Source organism: Somniosus microcephalus, chromosome 21, assembly GCF_052327205.1.
Source record: "Somniosus microcephalus isolate GS21.2 chromosome 21, FLI_Smic_1.0, whole genome shotgun sequence".
In the NCBI taxonomy this organism is placed as follows: Eukaryota; Metazoa; Chordata; class Chondrichthyes; order Squaliformes; family Somniosidae; genus Somniosus; species Somniosus microcephalus.
Genome location: NC_141007.1, coordinates 31907624 through 31933369, shown reverse-complemented (window position 1 = coordinate 31933369; position 25746 = coordinate 31907624). Strand labels below are relative to the sequence as shown.

The window sequence follows — 25746 nt, the reverse complement described above, 5'->3', positions numbered from 1 at the left end:
GGAGGAGGAGGGGGGGAGAGGAGGAGGAGGAGGGGAGAGGAGGAGGAGGGCGGGAGAGGAGGAGTCGGTTGGTGCTTGGGGTGAGGAACCTTCCTCAGATCGATGTGCTAGCAAGGTAGTCTGCACACTCTGGGCTACTGGAGCTAGTTTATCAGGTGCCCATTTCTACCTACCTATCCCCACCCCTTTAGCTATTTACGCAAGTCTGCGCTTCATATATATGTATTTTATTTCTTTGTTTTCACTCATTTTGCTATTTTACATTTTAGTACCCAATACCTCGTCGTCAGCTCAAAGATGACTGTTTATAAATTGGAATTTTAAATGTTTTTAACCCGGCCCACAGTTAATTCCTTAATCAATTTTGGTTGCTGCCTTTGACAAACCTGACGAGACTTGATTAAAGAAAGCAGCAAGCCGTACTCTCCTCTGCTCAATTTATCAGTTTGTTTTTACTGTACTTTGATTCCATGCTCCAAAGTGTATTCCTGACATAAGTTTCTTTCCAGTGATTGACTGCCTCGAATCATTGTGCCGCTCACTTTCACGGTGCGTCAGCTGTCGATTAGTGACAATGTCAGCCACTTTGACTAATGTCTGTAATCTATCAATTCACACACATGACAACTCAGTGACCACATTCAAAAGAAGAACCCGATAAGTGAAAAGCAATTACATTTTTACTTTTAAGTGCCAAGATTATGCCTTGTCATTAGTACTCAAAGCTGCTTCTGATTTGCTGTCAAATGAATTAGAAATTATATAAAGAGCAATTTTAGTCATTTTGATCCAGACAAACTGCTATTATCCAAGTTATGAAGGTATTAGGACAGAGTCTAACCCCTGTATAAATACAGCCAGGAAAGATTCGCAGATACAAGGGGAAATAATAAATGGAGGTGCTTTGGGTTTGTTGCAGTGCAGGAGGCTGGAATAGGTTTGTAATTCATTTTAAAGTGTTTCTGATTCACCACTAATGAGAGGATTCTCTAATGGACTGACCCTCGGCAGGACAGCAACACAAACTAATGGCAGTATTTACAATCTATCTAAACAGGTAGCCTGGTGGTATTTTACTGTCCTACTTCATGTTTGCACCATTTGAATAGTTTAAATCAGATAGTTGCTGGGGCCCGATAAACTTCTGCTCTTCATGTATTGTAGAATCATAAGCACTTTAAAAAAATATATAGACAGTTAATGATTTTTGTCATGAATAGTGAGCAGGAAATGTTTCACCTATAATGTGGAACCAGTTTGGCCGCAAGTGAAAAGTAGCCTTAGATATGAATTTCAACCATTTACATCTCGGCTTGCACTTAAACCACCCACCGGCAGCAGTACTGGAGCATTTGCTCATGATGCTAAGGTGCCTGCTTTGTTCATGCCAGCTCAGCCCAATTGGTAGCACTCTGGAATCTGAGTCAGGAGGTTGTTGGATCATGTCCCGCACCTCCCAAACCCCGGCCTCCACCAACTAGAGGAACAAGGGCAGCAGGTGCATGGGAACACCACTGCTTCCAAGTGCCCCAAGTCACACACCATCCCGATTTGGACATAGATCGCCGATCTTTCATCGTCGCTGGGTTAAAATCTTGGACCTCCCTACCTAAACAGCACTGTGGGAGTACCTTCACCACATGGACTGCAGCGGTTCAACAAGAAGGCAGCTCGCCACCTTCTCAAGGGCAACTAGGGATGGGTAACAAACGCTGGCCTTGCCAGCGACGCCCACATCCCGAAAATGATTTTTTAAAGTCCCGATATGTATTTGAGCGCATAACCTAAGCTGGCAGTTCAATGCAGTACTGACGGAGTTCTGCACTGTTGGTGGTCTCCTCTTTTGAACTAAAAATAAACTGAGGGACCATCAGCCCGGCATGATTCAGAGAAGAGCAGTGAGTTCTCCTGATGTCCTGGCCAACATTCATCCCTTAACCAACACCACCAAGAACAGATTAACTGGCCATTCACTCATTTGCTGCATGCGAGATCTTGCTGTGTGCAAACTGGCTGCCATAACATTTGCTTACATAACAACAATGACTGCACTTCAAAAGTCAGGCAATAGTTGTAAGCTATTTTGGGATGTGAGGAGGCACTATATAAATGCCAGCTCTTTTGTTTTCCTCCCTTCTCCAATGTCAGAGTGATGTTGGTAGAGATCAGCAAGATACAAAAGTATTGCTGGTCTTTACTGGCAGACTGCGCTCTCAGCCTGCCTGTGACCAGTACCAGCTGGCAGCCCATGCAATCAGTGCCACTGTCAGTGCCCGTTTATGTTATGGCAGTCTCCGTGCCTCCGTGGATATCTGTGCTGATTTTGTTTTTGGCTTTAATGTTGCTTACATTACAACAGTACAGTACAAATGGGGTAAAAAGAGAAAATGCTGGAAATACTCGGCAGATCAGGCAGCATCTGTGGAGAGAAACAGAGTTAACGGGGGAGAAATTCAGTATCGCCCCGTTTAGAGCGCTAATTTTTGAAATCGTGAAAAATTAGCGCCAGGCACGAATGAATCTGAGCTTCCCCTAAATTGGTTGTTAGTGCTCCTGGAAAGAACTGGAGCGCTAAATCAAGCGCTAATGACCTCAGTGGGGCGCTACACGGGCGCTACCAGCAGAGCGCTAATGAATTTCAGGTGCTATGCAATCGGGAATGATCCTTCACACTGGTTCCTTGCAGCACTTAAAGGGGAGGTTGCATCATTGTGCAGATCCTCATTATCAGCAGTGCTTGCTGTGAAGGCGACCTGCGAACAACACAATCCCCTGATCGTGATGGCTGATCCCACTCCCAGGGAGAGAGCTCGTCATTTCACGGAAGAGGCATTGGAGGCATTGGTCGCGGGAGTGGAGCGAAGGAGGGCAGTGCTGTTCCCAGACACTGGAAGGAGGCCATTGTCCTAGGTCTTCAGGGCAATGTGGAGGGAAGTAGCCCAGGAGGTCTTGGCCAGTAGTGCGGTGAAACGCAGCCTGACACAGTGCCGGACGAAATTCAACAACCTCACCCGGGTGGTCAAGGTGAGTAAATGCTTCAACAGGTCCTACATACTAGCACCTGAACCTCAGTCTGTACACACTGCAAAAACCACCACTCACCCACCAAGCATCTGCACCTACTCAAACTCACATCCACATCTCACGCCTTGCCTATAATCACAGCTATTCAACTATGGCAGGCATATCTCCCAAACACATAGCTGGTCTCTGACACACACATTCGTTTCTCTTGCAGGCCAAGATGGCCCACAATAGGAGGGAGCAGCAGAGAACAGGCGGGGGTGATGCGCAGCTCCAGCAGCTCTCAGAACTAAAGGAGCGAGTGCTGTTGCACAGGACTCGGATGAGGACCTCAATGGGGAGGCATTCACAAGAAAGGTGATGGCCATGCACGCCGAGATTATAGGTGCAATGGCAAGGGTGCCCGAGAGCCTCTCGGCAATGGTAAGGAGCATGGAGGAGTCTGCCTCCTACATTGCACAGAGCTTTATGCACACCATGGAGCCCATCATTTCCACTGTGCAGAGGATGGTGGACTCCCAGAGAGACCGTGCGGATCCAGACCTGATGCCGCATGTCATGGGCGATGTGGCAGCATCCATTGCAGCACAGGTGGAAGCGACGCAATGTCTTAGTGCTGTAATGCAGTCAATGCTTGGTGCCATTCAATCTCAGACTGCTCTCATGCAGTCTCAGCTTGATGTCTCACAAGCTCTGACTGCTGCCATCGTCGCTGGATCCACCACAGTCCACCAGGGATCTCACGGTGTCACAGCAGGCCAGCAATCTGTGCTCCAGCAGACTGGTAGGGATGCTGAGGTGCTGCCCTGGGGGAGTGGGAGTGGGTCAGTGGAGCAGGAACCTGCTGTCCTCTCTCAGGATGACAGCATTGCTGATCCCACCACTGCCACTCCAGCATTGCCCTTGTCGTTGCCTGTCATCCAGCCAGCCCAGACTGCCGCCGCCCATTCTGAGGTGGTGCAGTCTACAGCCGGGCCTTCCAGGCCCAGAGCTGGTCGAGGGTGTCCTGCAAGACCATCTGTAGTCTCTGGCACTGACACTCAGCAGCTTCCACCAGCCCTGCTGCAGCCACTGAGGAGACATGATGTAGGAGCAGTAGATTAGGAAAAGGTACTATAAAGAGGGGAAGTAAGGGTTTGCACAAGGGTGATTAGTTAATATTGTTGCTGTATATATGTTGTTGCTGAATTTGGATAAATGTATTATTGGAATGTTGCAGACTTGGGGCTGTGTCTCATTTCAGCTTTGGGGTGTGGTATGGAATGAGAAATTGATGGAATGATGGGATCTGAGCAACCGGGAAGTGGCCTCGAATTCACTGGAACCGAAGTCTGACGAGACAGTCACGGACCATCCTTCCACAAGGTCAACTGATTGGCAGCCTCCTCCGTCGCTGTTGTTCGTGCTCCTGTTCTTCCTCCTCCTCCTCCTCTCCCTCCTCCTCTCCCTCCTCCTGAGGTGGTGCGGCGATGCCTGGTGGCAATAGCTGCGCCCTCAAAATGGCCAAGTTGTGCAGCATGCAGCAGACGACGACAAAAAGTGACACCCGCTCAGCCGAGTACTGGAGGGCTCCTCCCGAGCAGTCAAGGCAGCGGAACCATAGCTTAAGCACTCTGAAGGTCTGCTCGATGATGTTCCTGGTGGCAGCATGGCTCTCATTGTATGAGTGCTGGGCATGAGTGTTGGGGTTGCTGAGGGGAGTCATGACCCAGCTGGAGAGCGGATAGCTCTCGTCTCTCAGCAGCCAGCCGCAAGCTTGATGTAGTGGCTGGAACAGAGCTGGCACACGGTCTGGCGCAGGATGAAGGCACTGTGGCTGCTGCCAGGATAACGGGCATTGACGGTCAGAATTTGCTGTGTGTGGTCGCACACTAACTGCACATTAAGTGAGTGGTAGCCTTTGCGGTTACGGAATACCTCAGGATTGTTATAAGGTGCCCGCAAAGTGATGTGGGTGCAGTCAGTGGCGCCCTGCACCATGGGGAATCCCACTATCCTGGCAAAGCCACATGCACGCTCGCGCTGCTTCTCTCTGGTCATGGGGAAGGAAATGTAGTCCCTTCTCCTTCTGTAGAGAGCCTCTGTGACCTCACAGATGCAGCAATGGACGGCAAACTGGGATATGTTTGCTATATCTCCTGTTGCACACTGGAAGGATCCGCTGGCGAATTGAGGGCGACGGTGACCTTGACTGCCACCGAGAGAGCCGTGGTATTCCTGATCTGAGGCTCGAGGTCTGGCTGCAGGAGGTGGCAGAGCTCTGTGACCACCTCCTTGGTGAAGCGGAGCCTTCTAACACACTGTTCCTCAGTGAGATTGATGTAGGAGAAATGATGCTGGAATACCCTGGGTGGGCGAGGCCTCCTGTTGAGAGCCCTGTTGGCCCTCCTCCCTCTGGCCACATTTTGCAATCTTTCTCTCTGCCTCCGCCGCCTCTGACGTTGATGCGAGGTCCAGTGCCAGTACCGCCCCCACTAATGTATGGAAATGTTGCACTTTCAAATCTCACCTAAATGAAAGTGAGTAATTTTTCTGAGGCAGAAGACTCCTTCAACTGAAAAACACTGAAATTGCTCAAAGTGCCTGTTTGCCTATGTCAAACTGACAAGGCAGAATTCTTTGCCAATTAAAAATAAACCGGATGTTGACGCCTTTATATAGCGCTCATCCAACTGCAAACCACCTCCTCTACCTGTCGTTGCAAACGGCAGGCGCTCAGGCAGGGGGCAAGAGTGAATTTCTGAGCCAGGGCGCTGCCGGGGCGCTGTGCAGCCATATGACGTCACAATCTCCGGCCGCAGGAGAGCGTGGCGCTAGTGGTTACTGCCGCCGCAAACCTCCACTTCAATTTCGCGGGCGTCGGTACTATCACCGCGCCCGGTCGCTAATCCGGTAGCGCCCTGTTAGCGCCCCCCAGAGGTGCTAATGGGAGGCTCAAAGGTACCCAATTTCTCCCCCAAAGTTTCAGGTCGCTGACCTTTTTGTCAGATGTGGACAATCACCATGGAAACAGTTCTGATGAAAGGTCATCAACCTGAAATGTTGGGGGAAATTTTCCCAGCCCTGGGGAGGCGGGTTTGGAGGCAGGACTGCCGGGAAAATGGCAGAATCTGGGAGCGGGTACCGAATCCGCCCCCAACCCGCCTCCGTGCCATCTTCCCGGGAGGCGGGTCCCCGACTCGCACAGGGACCTGTCTCCTCGAGATGGGAAGGGGATTACAGCCACTTAACTGCCTGTTAACAGGTAGTTAACAAGCAGTTAAGAGGATTATCCCCATTTTTCCAACACAAGTGCGGGCTTCCCGAGGTCAGGAAACCCCGTCAGGGTCAGCGAGGTGAGCAGTGGGTTTGCGGGGGTGAGAAGGGTCGAAAATTCCGCTGTGGAGGTGAGTGATGAGTGTAAGTGTGGAGAGGTACGTGTGTGAGGTGAGTGCAGAGTGTTAGAAAAAGTTTACTTACCTTTGCTTCTTCCTGCAGGCTTCAACCCTTGGGGTCCGGAGGCTCCTCACCTCCACGGCAGAGATGACAGAATGGCTGCTGCATTCTCCGATGTAACAGCCATCCGATTTCTGCCCAGGAAAGAGGTTTGGTGAGTCTTGAGTACAAGGACTCACCAAAGAACAAAGAATAGCTTCTCAAAACTATCAAACGATGACAATTCATCTGTCAAAAATGTTTGACAGATGAAACGTCATACGCTGACGTTCTCTGTCACCGGCTTTCCCTTAATTGGCCTGCTAAGCCCGTAACAAGGTCAATCAAGGGAAAATAGCGTGGGTTGGCTGGGCGTCGTTGGGGGCGGGACTGAAACCCGACAACCAGCAGTCCCGCCCTCAACGCGCCCCGATTGATAAAATTCCCCCCAATAACTTTGTTTCTCTCCACAGATGCTGCCTAACCTGGTGAGTATTTCCAGCATTTTCTGTTTTTATTTCAGATTTCCAGCATCCGCAGTATCGTGCTTTGGTATTAATACAAATAGGGTGCAAGGGTTGATGATTTGGCAGAGATGAATTGCCCTGGTCTGAGGACTCTCTCCACTGAGGTTCATTCAGTTCAGTCACACTCAACACTTTACATTTAACTTGCATCTGAGCACAGGAGACGGGTATTTAAATAGAGACCTATGACCTGGGTGTGTTGTTCTCTCCCATTTATGTTTAATAGTGCTGCCGCTCCTAAAAAATGGTATGTAGAGACTGATGGCAGTTTGTAGGGCCCACTAAGATGTGGTTGTCGGATGCCATCGGATCTCTGGCGGAGGTCAACGCTATACGAGAATAAAGAAAAGCTTTGCGAGTCACTAGATGTAGAAACATTAGAAACTGTATGGGTGGCATGACCACGCATTTGGAACTCTAGCTTGAGATGTGGGCAATCACCATGGAAACAGTTAAAAAAAATACTAGAGGCCAATGTATTTACTGACTTTCTAAATGATCTTTCTGTGGGGGATCTTTTCTCTTGTTTAACAGTGTTCAAGTGCAAAATGTTCATTTTTTTAAAAAAACATTTACCAGAGGGCATTCTGAATTTATCACAATGTAAAATTTACCTAAAAGAAGATTTGTATCAATTTCCAGGATTGGATGAGAATACACCCCACTTCCAGCGCTTTCAACTAATTCTGCACAGAATCCGAAACTTCGATTTAGGACAAGGAAGACTGTCCCCTCCCTGATGATTTCTTCACCACCAACCCCCCACTGCAACCCTGTATGATGGTCTCCCCTCTCCCCCCTTGCAGAGTTTCACAATTCCTTCTCCCTCTTACACAGATTTTACCAAATATGTTGCTGAGCTTCTTTATTTTTGCTGAGGGCAAGGTTACTTCTTTTATAAAAAAAATTCTCCCCTTAAAGCATTTTTAGGTCTCCCCAATGTAGAAGGTAGCTGCTCCCAGATCTCTATCCATACCACACATTGAAAGCAGCTACTTTAAGATGTATGACCAGCCCCTGATTTTCCCTTCCTCCCTCCCTCAGGGAACGGACCCCACTTGATGGCTCCCCACTGTAGTACGGCTCAGATTCTGAGCTCAAGTGTGGAGGACCGCAGGCGCTGGCTCCCACTCTGCGCCATGACCCGTTCAGGGTTCAACGTGTTGGGCCAATCTGCCACCTGGTAACTGGAATGGTGCTAACCAGAAGAGACCATTTTGGTCCACCTGGCCAGCCCCAAGAGTTTAAAAAAAAACTAGTTCACTACGTAGATCTACCAATTGATCTTCTCGCCAAATGCCTGTCTGACTCTCTCATAAGAACATAAGAAATAGGAGCAGGAGTAGGCCATTTGGCCGCTCAAGCCTGCTCCGCCATTTCATGAGATCATGGCTGATCTGATCTTGGGCTCAGCTCCATTTCCCTGCCCGCTCCCCATAACCCTTCACTCCCTTATAGTTCAAAAATCTGTCTATCTCTACCGTAAATATTTTCAATGACCCAGCCTCCACCGCTCTCAGGGGCAGAGAATTCCACAGATTTACCACCATCTGAGAGAAGAAATTCCTCCTCATCTCAGTTTTAAATGGGCGACCCCTTATTCTGAAACTATGCCCCCTAGTTCTAGATTCCCCCATGAGGGGAAACATCTTCTCTGCATCTACCTTGTTGAGCCCCCTCAGTATCTTTTATGTTTCAATAAGATCACCTCTCATTCTTCTAAACTCCAATGAGTATAGGCTCAATCTGCTCAACCTTTCTTCATAAGTCAACCCCTTCATCTCAGGAATCAACCTTGTGAACCTTCTCTGAACTGCCTCCAATGCAAGCATATTCCTCCTTAAATAAGGAGACCAAAACTGTTCGCAGTACTCCAGGTATGGTCTCACCAACGCCCTGTACAGTTGTAGCAGGACTTCCCTGCTTTTGTACTCCAAGATCACTGATGTTATGAGCCTCAGCCACCCCTCTGGGGAGTCCACTTCAATCATTCGCCACCTTCTGTGTGAAACAGTTAGAAACTGACTCTTCGATGGTCTAGTATCTGGCCATTTAGAATAGAGAGCGTTGCTTTTTTATGTTAAATGCCAGTGGACTCACCTGAAAGATATTGGACAGATCCCGCAGGTTGAAGATATAATGGAATTTGATGGCCGTTGGCAGGAATGTAGAAGCCACTTTATGATGCAGGGCCAGTGCCAGGTTGATCAGCTGCTGTGTAGATTTCTGCAATACACCAGCAAAGTTGCCAAGCTTGAGGTGCTGGGACAGAATCGTACTGTAGATGGTCGCCAGGGCATCCATGCCAGGAAACGACAGAGCAAATACACAGAAGTGGCGCTGTTAGGAAATAGAAAACGTTTAGTCATACTGGACAAGTACACATTTTTTACACAACAGGCATCTGCATCTTCAGATTTCAATTTGCGTGGAACATTTAAGAACAGCATACAGACATCTTTAGAAGCACGATATATAATTGAGATTAATAAGTGGAATTTAAATCCAGGGTTGTCTGATACTTAAATACCTCAGGCTGCATTTTAAGTGATTATTTTTTTGTGGACAAGATTTTGTGCTTGGAAAACTGAAGGATATCTGTTGCCGATTGGCAACTAGTCTCTGCTCAAGAGTGGAATCCCTCTCACTCAAGGAATTGCAGACAAAGAACTGTACTTTATCACTCTTTAGATATTGAACATTGAAGGATCAACACCTTGCACTGCCCAATCCCTCAAGAATATTTGGGTTATGCAAATCAGAAGATACCAGGTTCGACTCCCACTTTGTGCAGACTTAACCAACGAGGTGCAACAACTGATCTCGGTGCTGCTGGTTGGGTTGGAGGGGGAAAGGAACTATTCAGTGTCCTGCTCCTGATTGCTATACAATGACCCATGCTGGAAAGTGCACATGTATGATGGCAGCCGAGAACAAGCTCAGGCTCGGCTGCGATACCCGCCATGGTAAAATAGACTACTGGCACTCAATGACCACTTCTGGGAACTAACGGAAGGGCTGCCAGCAAACATGAAACGAAAGCCAGCAAGAGTCAGTGCCTCGGGAAGAGGAGCGGAGCAAACTGGGAATTTGTACAAAAATATTTGTGCTGCTAATCTGGCAAAACAAAAACCTACTCGCAATTAATCTGCAGAGTCCATCTAATTTTCAGAAAATAAAGTGAGGTATTTATGAACATTAGAGTCATAGGGGGAGAAATTCGGTATAGCCCTGTTTGGGGCGCCATTAGCGGCCGTGCGCAAAGTTTAGCGCCTGGTGCTAATTATCGCCTCCGACAGCAAACTTGGCTTTTATCGCCCCTGGAGGTGATTGGAGCGCTAAATCAGGCGCTACACACCTCTCTTAAGGCACTAAGGCCGAGGAGCAAGACGCTACCTCAGAGGGCGGGTGCAGCGCAGGTGCTGTCAGTTAGCGATTGAACACAGACACACTGGCGCCGGTCAGTTCTTAAAGGGGAGGGTCGATCTTGCTCTGCAGCCACACCCTGCTCATTGGAGCCTTGAATCTCGGCCTGGGCAGACCTGTGGCTAAATCTTGCAGCCAAGGACTATGGAGAGGGCCAGGGAGCGAGCACAGCGCTTCAGCGAGCGGGCCTTGGAGGCTCTGGTTGATGCGGTGGAGCGCAGAAGATCTATGCTGTAATTCAATTCAATTCAATTCAAATCGCTTTATTGGCATGACAAGGTACATCTTATGTTGCCAAAGCATAAACATAAAGGCCTCCTGCCACCCAGAGAGTGGCAGGAGGCCTTTGCCACGCGAGTACAGAAGAGTGTGGAGGGAGATGGCTCAGAGAGTCTCCTCAAGCAGCATGGTGCCTAGGAGCCATCTCCAATGTAGGAAAAAGTTCAACGACCTCACTAGGGTCATCAGGGTGAGTGCCTTTTCTTCAAAACCTCTCCATCCCTCCATCTCAACCTCACTTTATGGCCAGAGGGTCTTAAAAGCCCCAGTGCCCAACACTCATTCAACACCTATGGCCCTTTCATCAAACACACACGCACATTCCACACTTTGCATCCAGTAAGGGCTATTCAACTATGGCAGGCATTACAGGCAAGACCATGGCTGCATACAGTAAGGGCTATTCAACTATGGCAGGCATTTCAGGCAAGACCATGGCTGTATATTTACTCAGATGCCATCCTTTTTCTTGCAGGCCAAGCTGTCTCATAATAGAAGACAGCAGCAATGGACCGGTGGAGGGCGGCCTCAGCTGCAACCCCTCAGCGATCTTGAGGTGCACGTCCAGAGAATTGTGGCAAGCCAGGTGATCAGTCCTGTCACCACTGGAGACATCGACCCCATTCTGGACAGCAATGGTAAGGTCATCACCTTTTTGCCCTCTCTCCTTCCACTTGTTCCTCACAACACCAGCCTTTGACACTTTCAATCCAAATTACTAAATCGCTGCACTCATGCCTCCCTTGCTGCCACCCTGTCCTCGCGCTAAAGCCACTCTTGTACCTCCCTGCTTTCAGATGGTGATTCACCAGGTGAGGAGACGGACCCTCAAGCTGCCAGTGGGAGTGAAGCTGAAGGCGAGGAGAAAGAGGAAGCCGGAGCATCAGTGCCACCCTCTCCTGAGGAAGCCCATGCCCACACTGGGAACACGCCTTCCCTGGAGGGGAGTAGGGGGGGGAAGGGTCTAATGAGGGTGAAGCTCCAGGACCCAGCGGGCTGCAGCAACGCGATGGGGGTAGGGAAGCTCGGGGGCCTTCTCCCCGGAGGGAGAGTATGCCATCGAGTCCTGCTGCACTGGACGCAGAGGAGGAGTGGGTCCTCGCTGAAATGAGCACCCAGGCGGAGCACAGGCACACTGAGCTCATGGCTGCAGTGGCAAGGGTGCCCGAATCCATTGAATCACTGGCAAGGAGTGTGGAGCACTTCGTTGTAGCACAGGCGGCTGCCACACAAATGTTTAGTGCTGCAAAGCAGTCAGTGGCTGGTCTCGTGCAGATGCAGATTGAGGCCACGTGTGCACTGACTGCTGCCACCCTCGCTGGATCGGGCACATTTCCCTGGGGCGCTCACCGCGCCACAGCAGGCCAGCAATCTGTGCTCCATCAGATTGCTCCAGATGCTGAAGTGCTGCCCCATGGGAGTGCCAGTGTGTCGGTCGATCAGGGAGTTGCTGTCCTCTCTCAAGATGACAGCATTCCTGCTGCCACCACTGTCACTTCTCCACTGCACTTGCCCCCGCCTGTAGGACAGACTGCTGCCGCCCATGCAGAGTTGGTGCAGTCTGCAGCCAGGCCCTCCAGGCCCAGAGCTGGTCGAGGCCGTCCTTCAAGGGCATCTGCAGTCTCAGGTTGTGACAATCAGCAGCCTTCCACCAGCCTTGCTGCAGCCACTGGGGTCCCATTACGGAGGAGTTGCAGAGTGGAAAGGGGGGAATTTCGCAAGGCAAGATCACCCTCGAAGGGCAAAAAGTAGGAGGTGTGACAAAATGTTTTTCATTGTTTTATTAAAGGCCGAGGTTCGTGGTCAAATTTTTGTAACTGTTTTGGACATTGTCTCCAGGTTGTGAGAGCCAGTTATGTTAATGACTTTTTTGTGTTTCTTTCTATTAGTTTGTCATGCGGAAATGAGACACACAGAGTTTGTCAAATAAAGAAGTTTCTGTATTCAAAATGTACATGTTTGGTCTTTGCAATCATTGTTGCCTTGACCGGCTTAGGGGTTGCGGGATGGTTTCATTCAGGTTGTTTGAATGGCAGAAGCCATTTCCTCAGAAGGGGCCTCGAAGCGACTTGCTATGAGCCTTTGCCGGACGGCCCTTCCACTTTGTACATTGTGTGCCTCCCTCCCACCTTGGTGCTGCTGATGATCATCCTCCTCCTCTTCCTCCTCCTCCTCTGCTGGTGCTCCAATGCCTGGTGGCATTGGCTGTGTCCTGAGGATTGCAAGGTTATGAAGAATGCAGCACACAACAACAAAGTGGGAGACTCGCTCAGGCGAGTACTGAAGGGCTCCTCCAGAATGGTCCAGACAGTGGAACCGTTGCTTGAGCATGCCGATTGTGTGCTCAACGATGTTCCTGGTAGCTTGATGGCTCTCGTTGTATCGCAGCTCAGCAGGGGTGTTGGGCGTACGGAGCGGTGTCATCAGCCAGGTGCACAGAGGATATCCCTTGTCCCTGAGAAGCCAACCTCCTGGGTGATGCGGTGCCTGGAAAAGGTCTGCCACAGAAGTCTGGCGCAGGATGAAGGCATCATGGCTGCTGCCAGGAAAGTGGGCATTGACAGCGAGTATCGGCTGTCTGTGGTCACAGACCAACTGAACGTTTAAGGAATGGAGGCCCTTTCGGTTGCGGAAATCCTCGGCATTCTCTTGCGGCGCACGCAAAGCCGCATGCGTGCAGTCAATGGCGCCCTGCACCATGGGGAAGCCCGCTATCATCGCAAAGCCCGTTGCGCATTCTTGCTGCTTGTCCGGGGTCATGGGGAAAGAGATGTACTCTCGTCTCCTTTTAAAGAGGGCATTTGTGACCTGACGGATGCAGCAATGCACCGTGAACTGGGAGATATTGGCGATGTCCCCAGTAGCTGATTGAAATGAGCCGGTGGCTTAAAAGTTGAGAGCCACTGTTATCTTCACTGCCACCGACAGACGTCCTGCTCCTCAGTTGAGGCTGCAGATCTGGCTGAAGCAGGTGGCAGAGCTCAGTGACCACCTCCTTGCTGAAGCGCAGCCTTCGCAAACACTGCTTTGCAGACATATTAATGTAGGAGAATTGTTGGTGAAATACCAACACGGCAGCACGGTGGCATAGTGGTTAGCACTGTTGCCTCACAGCGCCAGGGACCCGGGTTCGAATCCGGCCTCGGGTGACTGTGTGGAGTTTGCACATTCTCCCCGTGTTTGCGTGGGTTTCCTCCGGATGCTCCGGTTTCCTCCCACAGTCCAAAGATGTGCAGGTTAGGTTGATTGGCTATGATAAATTGACCCTTAGTGTTAGGGGGATTAAATACGTGGGGTTACGGGGATAGGGTGGGATATGTGTTGATGTAGGGGTTACGGGGATCGGGTGGGATATGTGTCGGTGCAGGCTCGATGGGCCGAAATGGCCTCTATCTGCACTGTGGGGTTTCTGTGATTCTGTGGTTCTGTGAATACCCTGGGAGGGTAAGGTCTCCTGTACCGAGGCCTGTTGGCCCTCCTCCATCTGGCCATGATTGCCACTCTCTCTCTGCGTCTCTGTGCCCTCCGAATGTGATGGAGAAGGATGACGTTCCAATCCATTGCAGCCCCCATAGTATCTAGGCAATCAAAGTTATGAAGGTCAAAAACCAAAGTACCTGCAAAGTTATGGTCAGAAGCCAAAACTACCTCAGACAGCGTTGACTCAATGCAGAAGTCTCTTTGTCTCTCTCAAAATCTCTCTCTCTCTCAGAACAAGTGGTGCAAAAATGGCTACCACATAAGCCAGGAAGAGGCCCCCTTTAAATAGCACCCCCCCCAGCCCCACAGTGACTGGGAAGTGTTCCAGTCAACCTGTCGTTGGTTACGCCATGCGAAAAGGAGGGGGGCGCCACTCAATTTCTATCCCAGGGCGTCAGAAGGGCGTTGCACTCTCGAATGATGTCAAGATCTGCGTGCGCAGGAGATCGGGCGGTATTGTTTAGTGCCGCCGCAAAATGTCCGGTCAATTTCGCGAGAGGCACAGATATCGCTGCGCCGGGGTGGTAGTTGCTTTGCGCCCTATTAGCGCCCTCTTAATGCGCTAAAGGGAGGCGCAAACCTACTGAATTTTTCCCCCATAGAGTCATAACGGCACAGAAGGAGGCCATTCGGCCCATCGAGTCCATGCCGGCTCTCTGTAGAGCAATCCAGTCAGTCCCATTACCCCGCTCTAACCCCGTAGCCCTGCAAGTTTATTTCCCTCAAGTGCCTATCCAGTCTCCCCTTGAAAACATTGAGGGCTAGATTTTGCCAGGCCCGAGGAGGCGGGAATGGAGGCATGTGGGGTGTTAAAATTGCAAAAAGTGGCAGGTGGGCCCAACCCCGCCTCCAAGCAATTTTCCCAAATGCGTGGTTTCTGATCCTTGCTCCTGTACTCAAATCCTCTCGCTACAAAGGCCAACATACCATTTGCCTTCTTAATCGCCTGCTGCACCTGCATGCTTACCTTCAGCGACTGGTGCACAAGGACACCCAGGTCTCGTTGCACTTCCCCTTCTCCCAATCTATTGCCATTCAGATAATAATCTGCCTTCCTGTTTTTGCCACCAAAGTGGATAACCTCGCATTTATCCACATTATACTGCATCTGCCATGCATTTGCCCAAATCACCAACCTGTCCAAATCATACTGGAGTTTCTCTGCATCCTCCTCACAGCACACACGCCCACCCAGCTTTGTGTCATCTGCAAACTTGGAGATATTACATCTAGTTCCCTTGTCTAGATCATTAATATATATTGTGAATAGCTGGGGTCCTAGCACCGATCCCTGCGGTACCCCACTAGTCACAGCCTGCCATTCGGGAAAAGACCAACTCTTTGCTTCCTGTCTGCCAACCAGTTCTCTATCCAAGTCAGTACCTTACCCCCAATCCCATGTGCCTTAACTTTACACGCTAATCTCTTATGCGGGACCTTATCGAAAGCCTTCTGAAAGTCCAAATACACCACATCCACTGGTTCTCCCTTATCTAGTCTACCAGTTACATACTCAAAAAATTCCAGCAGATTAGTCAAGCACAATTTACCTTTTGTCAATCCATGTTGACTTTGTCCGATCCTGTCACTGTTTTCCAAGTGCTCTGCTATTACATCTTTTATAATGGACTCTAGCAATTTCCCCACTACTGATATCAGGCTTACTGGTCTATAATTCCCCGTTTTCTCTCTACCACCTTTTTTGAATAGTGGGGTAACATTAGCTACCCTCCAATCCATGGGAACTGTTCCAGAGTCTATAGAATTTTGGAAGATGACCAGCAATGCATCTACTATTTCTAGGGCCACTTCCTTAAGTACCCTAGGATGTAGATGATCAGGCCTTGGGGATTTATCGGCCTTCAATCCCGTCAACTTCCCTAACACCATTTCCCTACAAATACTGATTTCATTCAGTTCATCCCTATCAAGCACTTTTGCCTCGCAGCTTCTTACCAGAGCATCGACAGTGGCCAAGAACCAGCGGATTCCTAGCATTCTGACCACCATACTGACAACTGCAAGTAATCCTAAGCCCTCAATGTGGAAGTCCCATTTGCGAAATGACACACGCCACAACTGCAAAAGTTGCCATCAATTTTTATTTTCAATAACCTACTGATGGCATTTTAAAAATAAACACATTTGTGACTACCCTTGTGACTATTTGTGCAGTATCTTTCTCTTATGCGTGCTCCTATGTGGTGCTTCCCCTGTGGCTTCAGCAGATGTGGAGGCCCCTTGCTCACTTTTTTGCTGCTCCTGTCTCGACACCTTCGGCGGGCATCCTCTGGGGTTGCAAACCTGTGAGGGTTCGGCAACAGTCTGCTGCTCCTGCGGCTGTGCAGGGGTTGAAACGCCGATCTCAGTTGGGTGGGGACTCTGGTGGGGCTCTGACCAAGGACTTGGCAGTGGCATGGAAGTGTGAGCGCTTGGAGAGGAGCCCCCACTTCATTGCTCTCTGCCACCAACATCCCTCTCATGGGTCAGGTCCACTTCAGGGCTTGCAAGTGTCTTGAGAGCACCTTGCTGCACATCTGGGGGGCCATGGGGACCCGTATCTGCACTGCCAGTCCTACTCAGAAGGACTTCCATGAAGGTCTGGTTTCTCTGTTCAATAGCTGACCATCGCTCCTCCAGAGATGTCAGTCTATTCTGAACACTCACCATGTTTTCTACACTCTGGCAACTTAGCTCCTCTATGGCCATTGCCATCCTCTCGTCTACTGTAGCCATCCTTTCCACGGAGGTTGCCATCCTTTCCGTGGTGCTGCGTTCATGCACCAATGACTCCACAAAGGCTCTGCTCATGTTCGCGATGGACTCCTCCATTTGCTCCACACTCGCAGCGACCCTGGAGACAAAACCTGCCAGAGACTCCTGAACCTGTTCCTGGAGTTCCAGCACCGCTGTTCTTCTGGATGGACCCAGAGGCAGAGGTTCGACATGCAGCTGATCCGAGCTGGGAGAGTCTTGCACCCTCCGACTAGGACTCTCCACTGCTGTCCCTGTCTCCACAATCTGCTGATGCTCACTTGTGAGCTATGATACACCAGGTGACAACACTACTCTATCTCGCGATGGTCCCACCGAGGTATGAGTGTCTGCACTGGTGCTGGGTTGGCTGAATTCTGCTGACACTGCGCCCTCAGAGATTGCAGCTTCCACTGAGGAGTCTGGAGGCTCAAGCTGTTCCTCCTGGATAGTGGGGACGGGTGCTTGCGATGGTCCTGTGGGGGAGTAAAGGAAAGCGTCAGAGATGTGAGGCCAAGGTTACATGCACATTGCATATTGCAGATGATCATAAGTCCATCTGTTAGAGCATCAGAATCATTATCAGCGACTCATGCAATGTCAATGAGAGAGATGAAAAACTATTCTGTCACCAGCTTTCTCTGATGCACCCGTCTGTCCGTCCCCCACTTGCGCATCGTCCTCGAGTCCCACGATCTCCAGGACCGCCTCCTCCCAAGGGGCGAGGTGGGCTACTGAGGGTGGCCCTCTTCCTGTCCTCGCTCTTTCCCTCTTATTGTGAGCTCTCTTTTCCTGCAATGAGGGAGACAAGTGGAGTTTGAGTGAGTATGAAGGAGTGAGTATAGAGAATCCATATCATTGATGGTTAGAAGGAGACAAAGATGGAGTGAGTTGGCAAGACCAAGGGCCCTCCCTGTGTTTTGTAAGTTGTTTTCATAGCATCACAGTGATAGGGAGTGTGAGGGCGGCATAGTCGAATAGTTAGGTGAATGTGACCATAGAGAGGGAATGGGTAAGGGTGCAGGGATGTCAGTGTCAAGTGGGATGTGGAGGAAGAGGTTGCTAAAGCTGAGTGCTGTTGAGGAGAGGCAATGGGGATCAGATTGAGGGTGATGGGAAAGTCATACTCACTTTTCCAGTGTGCAGAAGGTCATGAAACCTCTTCCTGCACTGAAGCCAGGTTCTGCGGATCATCGACAACGAGGTGACCTCCTGGGCCACCTGGACCCACACAGCCTTCGTCTGCTGGGGAGGATTCTTTCTCCCTGAAGGGAAGAGCACCTCCTTACTAGCTCTTGCTCCCTCCACCAAAGCTTGCAGGGCGGCGTCATCAAATCTGGGAGCAGACTTAGGTTTCCCACTGCTCATTCTGCCTCCAGGTCCCTCTCACTGCACAGGCCAAAAGTTTGGCAGTCTGCAGAAGAAGCAAGGCTTCTTGCAGACCTTAAATGCAGCAGCAATGATGACATCATTGGAGGCAAGTTTCAGACTGAAAAAACTAATTGGGCCATGGGTTCCCACACACCGGAACTCAATTGCCCAATATGTGAAAATCGCATCAATCTCCCACATCGATTTGGAATCGGGTGGATAACACGAAAAGCAGATGACACGACCCCAGCCCGCCCCATGACAAAATCGCGTGGTGGCGGGTTGACAGTGGGGTCCTGACCCGCTGTCAAAAAAGACACTTCCCACCTGACCCACCACCGATCCCGCCCGCTGACCCCCTGGAAAATTCCCCCCTGCAATAACTGAGACCTGGCTCAAAAAAGGGCAGGATTGGGTATTAAATATTCCTGATTATAAAGTGTTCAGGAAAGATGGGGAAGGAAAGATAGGAGGTGATGTGGCAGTATTAGTTAAGGAGAATGTGACAGGGCTGGAGAATGAGGATGTCCTGGGGGGGTCAAGGACAGAATCTATATGGCTAGAGTTAAGAAATAATAGAGGAGCCATTAAACTACCATGTCTATTTTATAATCCACCAAATACAGTAGTGGGAAAGATATGGAGGAGCAAATTTGCAGAGAAATTACAGAGAGGTGCAAGAACTATAGAGTCGTAATAATGGGGAACTTCAACTATCCTAATATAGACTAGGATCATAATAGTGTAAAGGGCAGAGAAGGGGAAGAATTTCTGAAGTGTGTTCAGGAGAACTTTCTTGATCAGTATGTTTCTGGCCCAATGAGAGAGGAGGCATTGCTGCATTTGGTTCTGTGGAATGAGGTGGGTCAAGTGGAGTAAGTGTCAGCAGGTAAACATTTAAGAAACAGTGATCATAGTATCATAAGGTTTAGATTAGCTATGGAAAAGGACAGGGAGCAATCTAGAGTAAAAATGTTTAACTGGGGGAAAGTCAATTTCAGTGGGATGAGAACGGATCTAGCCCGGGTAAACTGGAATCAAAGATTGGCAGGCAAAACTGTAATCGAACAATGGGCTGCCTTTAAAGAGGAAATAGTTCAGGTACAGTCGAGATACATTCCCACTTGGGGGAAAGGCAGGGTAACTAAAGTCAGCGCTCCCTGGATGACGAAACAGATAGAGAATATGATGAAGCAGATAAAGAGCACGTATGACAGATGTCAGGTTGCAAATACATCTGAGAATCAGGCTAAATATAGAAAGGTCAGAGGAGAAGTGAAAAAGAAAATAAGAGGGGTAAAGAGAGGGTATGAGAATAGAATGGCAGCCAACATAAAAGGTAATCCAAAAGTCTTCTATAGGCATATAAATAGTAAAAGGGTAGTAAGAGGAGGGGTGGGGCTGATTAGCGACCAAAAAAGAGACCTATGCATGGAGGGAGAGGGTATAGCTGAGGTACTAAGTGAGTACTTTGCATCTGTCTTCGCCAAGGAAGAGGATGCTGTCATAGACATAGTGAAGGAGGAGGTAATGGAGATACTTGATAGGTTAAAAATTGATAAAGAGGTATTAATTGATAAAGAGGTATTAAAAAGGCTGGCTGTACTTAAAGTAGATAAGTCACCAGGAGCGGATGGGATGCATCCTAGGATGCTGAGGGAATTGAGGGCAGAAATCGCGGAGATACTGGCCATAATATTCCAATCCTCCATAGATGCGGGGGTGGTGCCAGAGGACTGGAGAATTGCAAATGTTACACCATTGTTCAAAAAAGGGTGTAAAGAAAAACCCAGCAACTGCAGGCCAGTCTGTTTAACCTCAGTAGTGGGGAAGCTTTTAGAAACAGTAATCAGGGACAAAATTAACCATTGCTTGGATAGGTGTGGATTAATTAAGGAAAGCCAGCACGGATTCGTTAAAGGCAAATCGTGTTTGATTGAGTTTTTTGACAAGGTAACAGAGAGGGTTGATGAGGGCAATGTGGTTGACGTAGTGTACATAGATTTCCAAAAGGCATTCAACGAAGTGTCACATAATAGGCTTGCCAGCAAAGTTGAAGCCCATGAAATAAAAGGGACAGTGGCAGCATGGATACAAATTTGGCTAAGTGACAAGAAACAGAGAATAGTGGTGAACGGTTATTTTTCGGACTGGAGGAAGGTATACAGTGGTGTTCCCCAGGGGTCGGTTCTAGGACCACTGCTTTTCTTGATATATATTAATGACTTGGATGTGGGTGTACAGGGCACAATTTCAAAATTTGCAGATGGCACAAAACTTGGAAGTATATTGAACAGTGAGGAGGAGAGTGATAGACTTCAGGAAGAAATGGTGAAATGGGCAGACATGTGGCAGATGAAATTTAACACAGAAAAGTGTGAAGTGATACATTTTGGTAGAAAGAATGAGGAGAGGACATATAAACTAAATGGTACAATCCCAAAGGGGGTGTAGGAAGAGAGAGACCTGGGGGTATGTGTGCACAAATTGTTGAAAGTGGCAGGGCAGGTTGAGAAAGCAGTTAAAAAGGCTTACGGGATCCTGGGCTTCATAAATAGAGGTATAGGGCCGGATATTCCGAGCCCTACGGGTGGGTACGCGCTGTGTACCCACCCGTAGGGACATCAGAAATGCCGGTTTTAGGCATGCACTGCGCATGCGCTGGAAACCGGCATTTCCGATCTGTCAAGAAAGCTCTTGACAAATCCTCTGGCTGCGCTGGAGAAGGGCCTCTGCGGGTGGAGAGTTCTGCTTTCTGGAGACCCTCCGCCCGCAGAAAACACTTACAATTCTTGCACCTGGTAAAAGCAGGCATAAGGCCTGCTTTCACCAGGATAAGAGTTGAAAAAAGTTTAAAAAAAATTCACTGGTTTATCATTTAAAAATACCTAAAAAAAGGTAAGTTTATTTTTAACCCTGTAAAAAACTTTAATTATTTTTTTCAAAAATTTAAATTTTTGTTTAAAATAGTTAATTTATTGTACTTTCAAGTCATTTTAAAAATGTGATTTAAAAAAAAAATTATTTAAAGTTTTACTATGTTTTGGGGGTGGGTGATCTCCATTCATATATTTAACAAATGTATGAAGGGAGATTCCCTTCTGTGATTGGCTCCCCATGGCCCACGTGATCCCAGGGACGCTGCGAACTACCTGCGCCTCTGGGATACGTGGGCCCTGCGCACCGGCAGTTTGGAGAGGCCCAGGATTGGAATTGTGCGCGTTCCGGGAGCCCTCAGGTAAGGGCGCAGAATTTTCCAGATCGCAGTCCTCCACCGGGAGGCCTGCGATCGGAATATCTGGGCCATAGAGTACAAAAGTGTGGAAATTATGATGAACCTGTATAAAATACTGGTTCAGCCTCAACTGGAGTACTGTGTCCATTTCTGGACACCACACTTTTGGAAAGTTGTGAAGGCCTTGGAGAAGGTGCAGAAGAGATTTACGAGAATGATTCCAGGAATGAGGGACTTCAGTTACGTTGATAGACTGGAGAAGCTGGGGTTGTTCTCCTTGGAGCAAAGAAGTTTGAAAGGAGATTTGTTAGAGGTGTTCAAAATCATGAGGGGGTCTGGACAGAGTAGATGGAGGGAAACTGTTCCCACTGGCAGAAGGGTCGAGAGCCAGAGGACACACATTTAAGGTGATTGGTAAAAGAAGTAAAGGCGACGTAAGAAAAAACTATTTTATCTAGCGAGTGGTTATGATCTGGAATGCATTGCCTGAAAGGGTGGTGGAGGCAGATTCAATCTTATCTTTCAAAAGGGAGTTGGATAAGTATCTGAAGGAAAAAAATTGCAGCGCTACGGGGAAAGGGCGGGTGAGTGGGACTAGCTGAGAGTCGACACAAGCTCGACGGGCCGAATGGCCTTCTTCCGTGCTGTAGCCATTCTATGATTCTATGATTAGAAAACACATTGATGATGGCAAACAGTGGAAATCCTCCCAAATAAAGGAAAGTAACAGTTTTCAGAAGTGAAATTGCCCGCTCTGCTGCTTCACTAGCATCTTTCTGGGCTGTGGTCTGGAACAGGACATCTGGGGCTGGGATTTCTATTAGGCATGGTGTGCACAAATTACCAAAGTAGGCTCATTTGATCTATGCCAGTCTTGGATTTCAATGACCCCACAGGTGCTGGCCTTGGGTAAGGTTCCCTTTCAGGCTGTATGGAAACTGCTTCCAGTGCAAATGTGCAGCAAACATTTTCTGTCTGTTGACAGCTACTAACAGATTCGCACAGAGGTCTAGCAGTGAACAACCTGAAATTGTTTTCAATGCCACTGCTCAATAAGTCGTTTTTTTAAGTACCCATCGCGTTAGCCATGTCCAATCCAGGACACGATTTAACCTTTGTTTAAACCATAGCTCTCATTTAAACCAGTAATGTCGCCCTCCTTCAAGCCATGCATTGATGTAGCCCTTGTTTAAGCCAGTCAGTGTTGTGCTTGTTTGTAAAGAAAGATAACCATTCACTTTCAGAGTACCAGTAAAACCAGGAACGTGATCCCCAAAACAATGGTAAGAATCCCAGAAAATGCCAAGCAATAAAAATGGATTTTGATATACTCCATACAGATAAACCGCAGGCCCTGATTACTACCTCTGTGCTTTCCTTCTGTCTAATCAGTGTCACTGTTAAATAGCAGATAACATCAGGGGCTTGTGTATTATGAGGTATGTAAAATAGGGAGGCCTGACCATATAATATATAGCGCAGTTGTTAATGAGTTATAGAGTCAGCTCCTCCTGTTGGACAAATAATGTATCAAGTGGAACCTTGACATGTTTATGGTTTATATCAGGAGTATAAATCACCAAAGCTCATTTGTAAACATTATCATCCCAAATTATTTTGGCCACTGCATTTCTCCTTGGTTCCTACTTCTCTTAGCTTTCCTCTTCTTTTCCTTCTAAGCTGCCCTAGAGGCTGTTTCTTCTCCCTACATCCTCACTGCTTTCTTTTAATTCATTCTTGGGAAATGGGCATCACTGGCAAGGCCGGTATTTATTGTCCATCCTTAGTTGCCCTTGGGATGGTGGTGGTGGTGGGCATTCTTCTTAAACCACTGCAGTCTGTACGGTGAAGGTGCTCCCACGATACTGTTGGGTAGGGAGTTCCGCGATTTTGACCCAGCAACCATGAAGGAACAGCAACATAGTTCCAAGTCGAGATGGTGTGTGATTTTGGAAGGGAACTTGGAGGGGATAGTGTTCCCATGCACCTGCTGCCCTTGTTCGTCTAGGTGGTGGAGGTCGCGGGTTTGGGAGGTGCTGTCTGATGCGCTATTAATTACTCAAAAGACTGAGGTTAAGCGAGTAACTAACAGGCTTTTATTAACAAGAGAATGAAGGTGTGCCTCGAGTGGTTGACCAGTCCAGAATACAGAGGGACTGTGGAGCAGTCACCTTTATACCTGGACTCGTGGGAGGAGTGAGCCGAGGCATGTACAGACATGTACACAGTGGAATACAAACACCCACACAGGCAGGTATAACAGTGGTTTACCACACTGTCAAAGAAGCTTTGGCCCACCTGACAGTTCCATATTAAAACTCTTTCTATCCCAGCATCTCAAAACTTATTACTTCCTTCAGTTTTTCCTCTTTTCATATAATCTTCAGGCTTTTAATAACCAAACTAGTTTCACTACTTGATTTACCTCATCTCTTTTACTCCTTTCAATTTCCATGGTGCCTGCGCTATGGGCCTTGACATTGGCCCTTCGCTTGGATTTTTTAACTCTTTAAAAAAAAATGGGAACATAGGGGCTGTTCTGAAGAAGTGACCATTTTCACAGTGCCCTGTGAAGACCTGTCTCTTAACTGAGTGATATGTGAGGCACAATATATGAATCATGCACTCAACTTACTCAAAGTTTTCTCTCTGGAAAAAGAAGAAATATAGGTAGACCATTCATTCATAGACTATTAACGGTAGAACATTTAGCCCATATTTTTTCAATTTCTATGAAATTCTAATTTTCTAACATCACAAAACCCACCATTACAGCTCTCCTTCCCTTTAAAGCCTCTCCAATGACATTATTGGGTTGGAGATTGTACCTGAATCCCTGAGTACTTACATTCATGGACTGGCCTGGGAACCAAGCTGGGACAATCTGACCCTGTAATGGCTGAAGATGATGCAGCACCGACCATTGTTTGTGTTTTCAGGCAGCAGGTAGAAAGTGACGTAATAAAACTCACTACGCACTTGGTTCGAGTATAAAGCAAGGCTTTAATCAACTTGTTTCAAAACATGGAGGTCTAGTTATCTTTCACTAGTTCCTGTTTACACAATGTCCTAGGCAAACTAGGCCCACGCCCAAGTATTTATACTCCTTGGATGGCGCCACCAGCTGGCCATCAAGTGTTATTTCATGAGTCTTTCTTCATGAATCATAAGATTCATAACAGAAAGTACTACCCTTTTAAGCATAAGAGTAATCCTCCCCACTGCATCTCTCCCTTGCCATCAAAAATCTAGATGCTCTTCCCAACTTTTCCTCACAGAGAGCCTGTCTTACCGTTAAATCCTGCGGTGACATGTATATATTTCGCAATAGAATCCAGACACCAGGCTAATTCTTTAAAAAGGGAAGATGAGAGAGATGCAGTAGCAATGATTACAGTCTGTGGAGAGTTGACATCGTCTTGACTTGTGGGTGTGAGTATGCGATTGATTGCTGCACTCAGCAAGCTTCACACAGCAATCAATTCTGTGCCCATCCTATAAGTTATAGGACATGATGATTATAGCATTATAGATCTCTGTCAGTAAGTTGTAAATCTGGGAACAGCAACTCTGTCCTGCCGAAAACTGTGGGCATCTAGTGCAGCAATAAATGAATTACAGAGCAGAATCACTTCATCAGCAGATATGCTTTACGGTTGTTTGGAATTTTTATGAGAATACACTTTATTATCTACAGCTCTTTAGCTCTCCCCAAGCCAGATGCCTCTAACTGCCTGAAGGGGTTCCATGGCCACCACCCATGTCACTCCTAAATCAGCTGCTAGGAAGTAGGAAATGTCCAAAAGTTGTTCTGCTCATCTTCTCTCCTTTCTTGGGCTCAGGGTGCCATAATCTATATGGCGCCCTATATCATTGTCCTTGAGTAAATAATGTAGCCATCTCTCCTTACACTCCCACCCAGGCAATTTAGCTCAGCCTACCATCACCCTCCCTGTATATCATGTGGCACTATCTCACTGGGGTTAGGTGGGAGAGAGGAACAGTGGAGATGAAAGTTCCTCAAGCTGGCATCATGTGGTTCAACTGAGCCTGACATTTTCTGCTGTTTAATATCAACCCCTGATGATAAAGAGGCATTAAGATTCACAACAAGGTAGCAGTCTGATCTGAACCTGCTTTGCACTCCCCTGGCTTTGTGCAAAGGTTCTTATTACTGTATTACCGATCTAACTATTGCTTTTCCCATGTCTTCATTGAACTGACTTTGTAAACAAC

The 25746-nt window shown here is 48.2% G+C and overlaps 1 protein-coding gene across 1 annotated transcript in view; it reads right to left on the bottom strand.

Moving 5' to 3' along the window:
- The window catches only part of LOC147102690 (dynein axonemal heavy chain 9-like), a 394408-nt gene that overhangs the window by 331843 nt on the left and 36819 nt on the right, over positions 1-25746 (bottom strand). The window contains exon 7 of the mRNA XM_085963406.1: positions 9066-9305. Coding sequence (XP_085819532.1) covers positions 9066-9305 — 240 coding nt within the window. The remainder of the gene's footprint in view (positions 1-9065; positions 9306-25746) is intronic.